The sequence below is a fragment of the Monopterus albus genome, unplaced genomic scaffold, assembly GCF_001952655.1.
Source record: "Monopterus albus unplaced genomic scaffold, M_albus_1.0 scaffold71.1, whole genome shotgun sequence".
NCBI classification, from domain to species: domain Eukaryota; kingdom Metazoa; phylum Chordata; class Actinopteri; order Synbranchiformes; family Synbranchidae; genus Monopterus; species Monopterus albus.
Window position 1 is genome coordinate 247,919 of NW_018127951.1, and position 11,234 is coordinate 259,152.

An 11,234-nucleotide genomic window follows, 5' to 3' on the forward strand; every position below is an offset into this window, starting at 1 on the left:
CCCATCCCCACCTTTACCACACTGTACTAAGCACTGCATTGAATACAGTTTTCTTCTGTCATGACTGTTACAGGTGTTTAATGATACTATTGTCTTTACAGCATATAATCCTGTTGATAATAAGTAGTGGCTTATTAAGGAGCAATAATGGCAGGTTAACAATTACTCAGGTGTAAACATTAAGAAGCAGGACTATAAAAAAAAATACATAATTGTACATAATTGTCGAATGTCCTTTGCATACTCTGAAAAATAAAGAGCCTATTACAGAGATTCTTAACTTTAAAGGTAAATTTAAACACATTCATCTAATTGTTTCCTTGTGCTCTTTTCCTCAGCACACCCTCAGTCTTTTGTGGAGAACAGCTTTGAAATTCAGTAGTCTCTTCCTCTTTGACCTTCATTCATACATAGTCTTTCTTTTCTAACCCTGGGCCACCTGCAGACCGTGGGTTAGAGTAGGCTATACGTGAAGGCTTGTATCTAGTCTCACGTGGTGGACAGGAACAGCAGAGGAGTCCGCCACCAAGAAGCAGGAGGGCAGCAGCTGCCCAGCCGATGTAAAGTGCAGCCCCCAGTTCCCTTCGCTGAGCATCGACAGTTAAAGGGTTGTAGAAGTTCCTGATTATGGTGTTGGCCGCCCAAGAGACTGGAATGAGCTGCATGATCCCAGATACAATGAAAAAGACCCCAGAAATAATCATCACCTTGGCCTTTGATACCTCATCTTCAATACAATTAGTGCACTTGGCCCCGGCGATGGCGATGAGCATGGCCAGGATGGCCAGCAAGATGGAGATGACAGTGAGGGCGCGAGCAGCTTGGAGGTCTTCAGAGAGAGCAAGCATGGAATCATAGACCTTACACTGCATCTGGCCTGTGCTCTGGACCACGCACGTCATCCACAGACCCTCCCAGATGATCTGAGCTGTCACAATGTTGCTGCCAATGAAGGCTGTCACCCTCCACATGGGGACGGCACATGCCACAATGGCAATAATCCATCCCAAAATGCACAGAGAGATGCCTAACAACTCCAGCCCTATGGACATACTGAAATGTCTTCCTCCTCTGCTGCTGAATGTGAGTCACACCTGAGAGGAGATCACAGAGGAAAACCTGAAACGTGGAAAAGTCAGCCAACTATTAATTAAGTTAATTTCAGGCCTTGCATCTGTGAGTGTGTGATGATCTGTTGCCCTGACTTCACAAGTATCCTTTATAAGGCATATCAGGTGCAGGGGAGGAGTCCTTGAAGGAGCTGACATCACTAAAAGGGGAGGAAATACCTGGACACTCTCAGCACTCTCTGCTATCAGCTTACATGACTGGCTTCACAGCAGGCCTGTCTACAAAGAGGCCTTTTACAGCCGAAAGGACGTGTTGTCATAACCAAGTGAACACTCCTATGGTAGTTTATAGTGTGACTGAAAATAAGGTTGGCTAATTAGTGTTATTCCAGAAAAAGTCGATTTATCTTTGTTGTCAAACAGTTTTTTAAAATCATGCTAATGGAAGACACTGTAAATTAATCTTACCTTTTAGCACCTGTGTATAACATTTACATTTAATAATTGCTGATAAACTCTTTCAGTCTTAATGCTACTTTTTAAAAATGACTAAGAACTAAAGAATGCCTGACTCCTGTTCCTCAGTATTTTCCTAACCTGGTTATCACTGCTGAAAACTTTGCCTTTCTAAACCTGCCAGGGCTGCAGGATGCTCACTTTCAGACTGACTGTATATTCATACACAAATGTTTTAAAAAGGTCATAAGACCAAAGATAAGGGAACTTTAATTAACCTCGCAGAGAATAAATCCCTTCAGTTGACGTCAAAATGTCATAGAATCACAAAGTTTTCACCTGATAACATCTTTGTGTTTGATGGAGCTTAATGACTCTGACTGTCTGCAGAATGCCCTTGAAATTCTTGAGTGCTGGGACTGTCTCCCTGGAAATGCTTCCCTATCCTGTAGCATTCTGTGGACCAGTGCTGGCAGTCCCCTCAGTTTCCCCCTCTGACATAAAATGGATCTATTGTTTGGGAGGGCAGTCCAGATAGCTGAGAGTGGAGAAGCTGACAAAGCAGCAGTTCTTGTTATCATAGAGCCAAAAGACGTATGGGAGACAGTCAAGTGAATAGGTGCTGTGAAAGAGGCACCGGACTAATGGTGAGGAGAGAGAGAAATAGGCCTACGCAAATCTCAAAAACTGATTTATGACCTTGACCTTTGTCCCACTTTCACCGACTTTTTCCCCTCCACACCGCAACTCCAGTGCTCCGGTGTCCCCCCGTCCACTTCCAGACTGTACATCCGGTAAAACGTTTTGATCCTCATAATCTTATGATTTGTATACACCAGGGGTTTTCAACAGACTGTGACCCAGGGACCACCACTGTGACTAAACAGCAACCTGAGGACCACTGTATGGTGGATAGACTGGAAGGGCACTATTTTAATACCACAGGGGGACTGATTAAAATCCCCTGTTACAAGGGGTCAGGTATGTGTAATTATTGTATGAATGCTGATTCAGCAGCATTCATTCACTGCTGTCACAGGGCTTTTCTCAAACATTTTCATGGTAAAGAAACTATTTCAAGCACAGTGGTAGTTTTTGACAACAACTGTCACAGCTTCCCAGAGCTACTGCTATTGCTGTGGCCCTTTAATCTCATAAATTATATATATATTCCATATTTTAACAGTCAACATTGTTATTAAACATTCTCTGTGATATTTACTGTATATTACATATTCACATTTTGTGGAAACAGAATTATTACCCTCTCACCTGTGTGAACTAGGCATTATATCTGCGACATCTCCAGCAAGGCCACAGCCATCAGTGCCCAGCAGCCCTATACAAATAGGGAGCCACTGCAGCCTTTATCAAACAAAGGATGTGAAGGTCCATATTTTATTTTATTTTATTTTATTTTATTTTATTTTACCAGTAGTTTTTTGAGCCATTTATTGGTGCTGGCCCAGCCCCTAAGTCCAAATAAGTACTATACAGTTCCTCATGAACACTGACTGAGGGGTGTATATGTAAATATGTAAATAATCATGTTTTGAAGCAACCAAGTTAAACAGCAAATCCTTAAAATTTCACCCAACACATGTAATTAACAAATGCTCCCATTTTCACCTAAAAGTAAAATTAACTTTTTTTTCATAATAAACATTTTATTATTCATTTTATTACCATCAAATAAATGCACAGCATGATTCAGGGCAAAGAAGAGAGAACCACTGCAGTGCGCATGAAACTGATGCTGTTGGGTTTATTGTACAAAATCATTTTCCATGGGTCTATAGAGATGTGATCACCTCAAATGCTATGTTCTTTAAAAAAACATAGCTTTATGATGAAAAAAAAACAAACAATGCAGTAAAAAAAGCACAGTTACAGATTCAACTCTTCTCTAAATTTGATCATACATTATACAGTACAATTATTATGAAGCATAAAACACAAGACACACCATGTCACTAACATAGAGTTCTTAGCCTTGGTGCTCCCAGCAGTAACACATTTGCACACAAAACATACAGGAAAACAAGTCTGATGTAGGGTCTATTCAGAAGGACATACATACATGATGGCAAAGGTGTAGGAAATGGGTAGGTAGAAGTTCAGACGTAGTCTCTTTTATCGTAACCGCTTGGGGCAGCTGACTTGGTTTGGGGGTATGTCATCTTTGATGGAGGCCTATACAATCTCTCAGGTTGTGAGGGGCAACTAGAGCAGAGGATGCCCCCTCCAACGAGTAAAAATGAAGCTGCAGCCCAGCCCAGGTACAGAGCTGCACCTATCTCCCTCTTCTGTGCCTCAGGTATGACTGGACTGTAGAACTCCACAACGATAGTATGGGCAGACCATGACACCGGGATCATCTGGGTCAGAGAAGCCAAGATGAAGGTCACCCCAGCAGCTATCATCACCCGAGCCTTGGCTGTCTCTTCATCCACACAGTTGGTGCACTTTGCCCCCACAAGGGCCACCATGATTCCCATAATGCCCAGCACGATGGAGATGATAGTGAGAGCACGAGCAGCCTGAAGGTCGGCACCTAGAGCCAACATGGAGTCATAGGGTTTACACTGCATAAAACCAGTGCTTTGGACCACACAGCTCATCCAGATGCCCTCCAAGGTCGTCTGGGCTGTAACTATGTTCACCCCGATGAAAGCTGACACTTTCCACATGGGTAAGACACAGGACATGATGGCTGCGATCCATCCCAGGACAGCCAGGCTCACTCCAAGTATCTCCAGTCCGACTGAAGGCATGTCTGAGCTATAAGTGAGTCAAAGTGCAGAGATGTCCTTTTTATCTCAGTAGTAAGAAGCTGATTGAGTGTGTATGCTCTGGACTGCTGACTCCTCATATAAACAGCAGATTTCTATAGAACAGAAGGTGGAGTCGCATGGGTATTGGCCAGGGAATAGTTCAAATTATCTTCTGTCCCACCTTGTTTGAATATCCAAAAACTCAGCCTTAGCATGTAACCACCTCCAGTTTAATCATTCAACCTCCCTGGCCCTGGTAACCCTCCTCCATGTTTGGGTGAGGGGAGAGTAAACAGAGGGTCTGTATCTTAGGGTCGTAGTAGTTAAAGGATAACAGACATGGTGAAGATCTGTGGAATGACTGAAAGTGGAGCACACTTCTCATTATACTGTTTAGGATTCAGGATTGAATCATGATAAAAACATTTAATCTTTTTATGGTTTGTGTTATTAAGACCTCAAGTTGAACATAAAGGTTGTGAATCATATTTTGCTTTAATTATTCTTTACTTATATGAAATTATTGATTGAAGCTGAGGAGAAGGAAAAGAGGTGGAAATGGTGAAAAGTGGTTTAAATAGGTAGGCACAGCTTTTTTGGAAGCCAGTGGGAGTACTGTTATTGTCTCAAGAGATTATTCATATTACTCTGTATCCTACCAACAAATCTGATAAAATTACCACTCCAAGTTCTTTGGAAGGTCTAAAGGTTTCCAGTTAAGGAAACCATCATATTTTACAGGCTTAAGATAAGAATATTGTTTTTGTCTGCAGGCTTGAGAGAGAAATTCTGAGGAATCAAGCATTATGAGCAGAAGAAAAAACAGTACCTCACTTTGGAGTGTTCATAAATATTGAGTTAGAAATACTGATGATAGGTATGTTCTTTCAGATATCTTTTTGAAACATGATATGTTGAATATTTTCAGTAGAATTCCTTCATGAATGGGTGATAATGATTATAATGTTATTTCACCTTGGTACTGCAGATTGACATGTTAATCTTCCTTCCCCACATAAAACAGAGCTGCAAATCTCAGAACAACACTTTAAAATGTCATTTAGAAACCACAAGATGATGAAATATCAGGCAACAATTTTAAGGTGTGTGATGCTACGTGATGCTAAAAGCAATTTTTCCCATCAGCGCTGACATTCAATGGAATCTGTCACATTGTTTGCCCTCAGCAGTTAATAAGTGACAACGCATGCAGGAACTTCAGTACAAGCAACACAACGCTCCTCTAAATACCCAGTCTCTGCATGTGTAAGGTACACAGGACTGAGGAGAAAAATGTATGAATAACACATGCATGTGTCTCAGAAATGTTTCTAATGATGGTTACAGTCATAAAAACACAGAGTGTGTAGGGAGCCAGTGTGTTAGAAGCCAAAACAATTATCTCTGCGTGTGTGCACATGGATAGGAGGTCTTGTGCATGTCTTTGCCCTGAAGGCTATCATGTATCAGGGGTTTCAACCTGAATTTAGCTGTTGCATGTGTCACAGAAAAGACACTTTCTTGGAAATGAGTCTTCACAGAATCTTTATTAATTTCATAAATCGGTTTACACAAGAGTAAGACACTGAAAAGCTGCTTTACCTTGATCATTTGGTGACTTTGGCTCTTGTTGTCCCTTTAAACATGACACTTAATTCATGATTACTGTAACATGCCATTTATTGTTGTTACTCTCTTTGCAGTGAGGTAACATGCTCATACTTGAACACACCTTACTGGTTCAGTAAATGTGAGAGTTTCAACAATAACATCATGTTTGTTGTTGTGTTATTAAGTGGGAGCTGGTGCTCTTATAGCACATCTTGTGGTTTGTCTTCATTTTATGACTGGGCTGTTTCACGTCCCCATTAACACATGACTGCACAGCTGGACTTAGTAACACAATCCTGCAAACAGGGTCTGTGGTCACTCTAAGTGAGTTGTCAGTCTATTTAAAGGCCTATTAGACCGTTAAATTCATTGCTCAAACAAGAGCAAGTTAAGAAAGCAAGAATTGTGTTTAACCTGTATCTTTGCTTATTATACTTTTTTAGTATTGCTTGCAAAAACCATGTAACTCTATATTTTTATAAGGTGTGGGTAGAATGTTATAAAATGGATAACGCTCACTCACGTTGCTAAAAACATCCAGCAGGCTGGCATGCAAAAATGTTGTGCAGAATGACATTAAATCAAGTCTTATTGAATAGCACAGGCTGACACTGTGTTTAACATTTTCAATATCAGTCACTTAACTGTGCTGGCCCTAAATGTAGCAATGCCACTGTTTACCTGCTGCACTACCATATTGTACAAAGTTACCATCTTTGTACAATAAATCCAAATAGACATTTTTTTATACTACCTGCTGTTGTTTGGGTGGGCAAATAGGGACTCTGAACATTTAGGTACACATTTGCTCCTGTGAATCCTTCATAAGAAGGTAAACTGCTACAAACTAGCCGATCAATAGCATCTTTGTAGCTCATCTTGGACTCAGTTACAGTGTTTGTTATCCCCTTACAGATGAAGACTTTTATCTCTGACTCAGTTTCACTCTCGCAAATGGAGGACAAGCTGGAATGGAAGGGGAGCATAAGGTGCTTTTCTATAACAAGCCACCCATTGTTCATTTTTTCCATTTACACCGAAACAAAATACCCAGTTTCAGTGTGCACCAGCATGACTGACACTTACTGGTCAGACTCTGCTGACCTCTGCAGCTGGTATATAGCCCTGTTTCTGCATACAAAAGAACCTATGCATAAATTATTGTTACACATCATCCACACATCATTTTCTGACTTTGTAGCACTAAAGTGCAGAGCTACAAACTTCATCTTCACTATAAAAACATTTCAAAAGTAATACACTGTTGAATAAGTTTCTTCTTTTTTTTATAATCTTTCTAATGTTAATAAAACTTGGCTTATTGAGGATTGACCTAGATAGGCAATGTATGAAGCTCAGACACATCTTGATGTTTTTTTAATCACTGGGTATAAGTAAAATGTAATAATACTTGAAATGAGACAGAGTAACATTAGATGTACACCACTACAGAATATTGGTTATAATGAAAACACACAATCAAACATTGAGATTTAATGCTTAAGCCCAATATGCTGCACTAGCATCTATACCACCAAACATCCATCTACTTTCTACAAACTTAATAAGGATTGTTACTGTATTGTCATCTGCACTCACGTCACTTTTTCATACATAGTCTCTTCTGGTATATCCATTGACTGACATGATTTTGGCAGCTGTGTAGGCCCCCTGGGGAGGCACAGAGCCACCACCACCACTCGATGCTGTAGCTTTTCTGGGTGGGCAGGAGCAACAGAGCAGCCCCCCCCCTGAAATGAGCAGGCAGGAGGCAGCCCAGCCAAAGTACAGAGCATTACCAAACTCCCTCTTCCCTGTCTGCTCCAGCAGTGGGTCGTAGAAGTCCAGGACGATGGTGTGGGCTGTCCAGGACACAGCCACCAGTAGCAGGAGTCCAGCCACCACAAAGGTTACTCCAGCTGCCACTACAAGCCGTGGTTTACTGCTGACATCCCTGCTACAGTTGGTGCACTTGGCCCCTGCCACTGACAGACCAATGCCCACAATACTCAGCACCATAGAGACAATGACCAAGGCACGGGCTGCCTGCAAGTCTGCTGGCAGCCCCAGCATGGATTCATGTACTTTGCAGTGCATCTGGCCTGTGCTCTGCACCGAACAGTTCATCCACAAGCCTTCCCAGATTATCTGGGAGATGACAATGTTCTGACCGATGTAGGCAGCCACCCGCCACATGGGCAGGCCGCAAGTCACCATCACCCCCAGCCAACCGGCCACAGCCAGGATCATCCCAAGTATCTCCAAGCCTGCAGAGTACATAGCTGGAGCTGGGGAAGAAGAAGGATCTGAACAAAACTCTCTTCCAGGGCTCTGTGGGATAGAAGGCCTTCTGTGTCTGCAGGTGCAAACCTCCGGAGATCAAGGCGTTATCGGATCTCATTGACTCAAAGTTCTGTGTAAGACTTTTACTGAGAGAGAAAGAGAGGGAGAAACAGATTCTACCTTCTTTATACGGCTTAGATGACAGAAGGTGGAGTCAACAAAAAAGGTGGCATCATGGTTACATTCACACTACACTTACCATTGGGACATGATAATTTTTTTTTTTTTTTACAAAATTGTGTCCAACTAGACTTGGTGTCACATGAAAAATCCATGAAAATCTATAAACATTGTGTCATCTACCAGCAGAGATAACGATGGATTCTGGAAGCCAGTGTTGTTTGTAAATCCAAACCATATTTGCACAGATAAAATGTATGCAAGAATCAAGAAAAAGGTAAAATATATTCTTTGTAACTATAATATTTGTTTATTATTTTCACATTCATGGCCCCAAGAAGCATCTAACATGATCTCACACGTCCCCCCAAAATGGATCCTGCCATCTACACTCTCTGACATGAGCGGCTTCAAGCGCCACTGTTGTAGTGAATGACAGCAATTCAATGAATGGAAGTTCCTTTAAAGTCTTTTGAATTTGAGCAAGGGTACGTATCTGTGTATCTGTGACATGTGACAACCTTGAAGAAAAATGCTGAATCACCATCTGAATGAGATCTCCATGTGTAACAATGACAGGCCTTGTTTTTGTTGGTCAGCTACAAAATCACTGCTGGAGGGGGAAAACACTCTCTGTATAATCTTACAGACCTCATTACCAGACTGCATGTTTGAGATGTTTTTTCTTAAAATTGAGGGTACACGGTTACATATTCAAATAAACAAAAATGTAAAGAGCAGCCTTGTAGTATATGACCTGGAATAAGCAGATTCAAATGTTATATACATACATACCTGGGACTTAATAGTAGGTCATCTGTGTAACTAATCCCCTCTGTAAATACCCCTTTTGTATAAGATTCTTTTGGGAACCTCCAAAGACAGAGTGCCTATTTATTTTTAGGTTAAAATATTTTTTATCTAAGCAAGTTCATTTAAATTCTCAACAGAAAATTGACTCAAAAAGGCAAAGTAAGATGTAGAAGGAAAAAGCATTGTCAAACAAAATAGGTTATCACAGCTGTTATTGGCCTTTTATCATTTTTAATACTTTACAAATAAGAAAAGAAAAACCTCAAAATGGAATAGCTCCTAAAACATCTTAAATATCTTCTGTTAGACAACAGGCCCATTGAGAACTGCTGACAGGTGAGCTCTCTGTCATTACAGGCTTTTCTCTAATTAACAGGGGTCACCTGGGGTCGGCGGATAGAATGAAGATCTCTGTTATCTGTGGTTAACTCCCTCCACAGACACACATGTACACACATTACACACCTTCCCAACCTCCTGCACAAACACAGACACACACCTGTCCGGAATCTTAACATTGTTTCTGTGTATTTTACTGTAAAGGTCTGCTATTGCTGGCAGGGGGAGCCATTATTGCATCCTATCTTTGTTGTGTTGATTGCCTGGATTTGCAGAAAACGCCCTGCATTAAGATTTTGATTGCATCTGCTCAGTTAGTGTGGATTAGTGTGTGTGAATTTCTGATATCAGATGTTTACAAAAGAAGCTTTAGTGTTTACATGAGAAGACTTTATTGTCGATTACCATTGTTTTACTTATTTGAATATTCCTGACTCCTGTTGCTTTTTATTGACATTTAATGTTTGATCTAATTTGCATTCTAATGTTTTATCTGTACATGCATTTTAATGTTTTATCTTTCTGTCGACATTTTTTTTAATCCATTTTCAACGTTTTATCTGTGTGCATTGTGTTAAGCACTTTGAATTGCCTTTGTGCAGGAAAGGTTGCTATATAAATAAACTTGCCTTGCCTTGCTATGAAGGGGTACTTGAACAGGTGCAGGTTTGTTTTCACACATGGCAGCCTTCTGATGCCTTTCCAAATTCTAAATTAGGGAGTTCCGAGTTTCCAAGAAAAATCACATTTATGTCTTGGCACCCCTCACAGAGGAACACAATGTAACTCTGTGGATTACCAGATAAAGGCAGATAAAACCACACAGAACTTGATTCAGTGTATATGACTGGCTGTTGCATCATGGAAACCATTTGGTGTGTTTGATGGAGGAGTGTCTATATAGGCGTGGACAGTTTTTTTACCCTTTATGAAGTAACAGTTAACTGAGCATGCTTTGTTCATAACACCCAGCTAACAAGTTTTCCACAATGTAAATACATGACAGTGCAAAAGCAAGAAAATACACTGAAAAATCAACATGTCACTTCTGGCAGTATTGTTACCATAAACCATTCAGGTTTATAAAACATATAACACAACAATATTACATGCATAACCAGTGATTTGGCTCAAGGCAAACATTTACTGTAGGTGTTGCTGTTGACTAATGGCAACAGTCTTGTCCTGATTTTTGCTCTTTTCAGCTGACTTTCTATGAGATCTAAACACACTGCACCAAATGTAGAGTTTTAATAGAAACATGTAAAATATTACATGTTGTGTTTTGTGTTACATCTTTGCATTTACCTCTGTGTGGCTGTGAAATCTGAATTAGCTTCCAGGGTCTTGATTTGCACCTTCATACAGCTGTGTGTGTGTCTGAGGGAGCCCTAGTTATTGAGTACGTGCCAGTATTAACAGGGGCAGTCGAACGGCAGTCCTGGAAAACATACAGTTAGTGGTGGGTTGATAAGGAGGAGGCCAGGCTGCGGACGCTAGGATTCACTCCTGGACTGGTCGTGGAGGTTGGTTGCTGAGGGGACAAAGTCAGAGTAACAGTTAATGGAAAACTGTGCATTGACCTGCGTGGTGGAGTGATGTGGAGTTGTGGAGGTCCGTGGTCCGAAGGAGCGATAGTGGCTGGGAAGACAATACACGGGGCACAAGGCAGGAACGGAGCTGGGAAGAAAAGCGTGAGCTATATATA

At 41.0% G+C, this 11,234-nt stretch overlaps 3 protein-coding genes across 3 annotated transcripts; all 3 read right to left on the reverse strand.

Annotated features, from left to right (window-relative positions):
* Positions 1 to 6: 6 nt before the first annotated feature.
* On the reverse strand, positions 7 to 1,181 carry LOC109963218 (claudin-3-like). Its single transcript, XM_020605566.1, has one exon. The coding sequence runs from the start codon at positions 1,050 to 1,052 to the stop codon at positions 405 to 407; it is 648 nt and encodes a 215-aa protein (XP_020461222.1). The 5' UTR covers positions 1,053 to 1,181; the 3' UTR covers positions 7 to 404.
* A 2,111-nt stretch (positions 1,182 to 3,292) lies between these two features.
* LOC109963262 (claudin-3-like) lies at positions 3,293 to 4,364 on the reverse strand. Its single transcript, XM_020605627.1, has one exon. It carries the CDS (start codon positions 4,298 to 4,300, stop codon positions 3,644 to 3,646), a length of 657 nt encoding a protein of 218 aa, XP_020461283.1. The 5' UTR covers positions 4,301 to 4,364; the 3' UTR covers positions 3,293 to 3,643.
* A 2,907-nt stretch (positions 4,365 to 7,271) lies between these two features.
* Positions 7,272 to 10,990, reverse strand: LOC109963223 (claudin-4). Its single transcript, XM_020605572.1, has 2 exons — positions 10,835 to 10,990; positions 7,272 to 8,340 (listed from the first exon to the last, which is right to left on the reverse strand). The coding sequence occupies exon 2, from the start codon at positions 8,189 to 8,191 to the stop codon at positions 7,520 to 7,522; it is 672 nt and encodes a 223-aa protein (XP_020461228.1). The 5' UTR covers positions 8,192 to 8,340; positions 10,835 to 10,990; the 3' UTR covers positions 7,272 to 7,519.
* Positions 10,991 to 11,234: the final 244 nt, after the last annotated feature.

What these genes read in the sequence shown, in the direction of transcription:
- LOC109963218 (XM_020605566.1), bottom strand. Translation starts at nt 1,052, where the DNA reads ATGTCCATAGGGCTGGAGTTGTTAGGCATCTCTCTGTGCATTTTGGGA.
- LOC109963262 (XM_020605627.1), bottom strand. Translation starts at nt 4,300, where the DNA reads ATGCCTTCAGTCGGACTGGAGATACTTGGAGTGAGCCTGGCTGTCCTG.
- LOC109963223 (XM_020605572.1), bottom strand. Translation starts at nt 8,191, where the DNA reads ATGTACTCTGCAGGCTTGGAGATACTTGGGATGATCCTGGCTGTGGCC.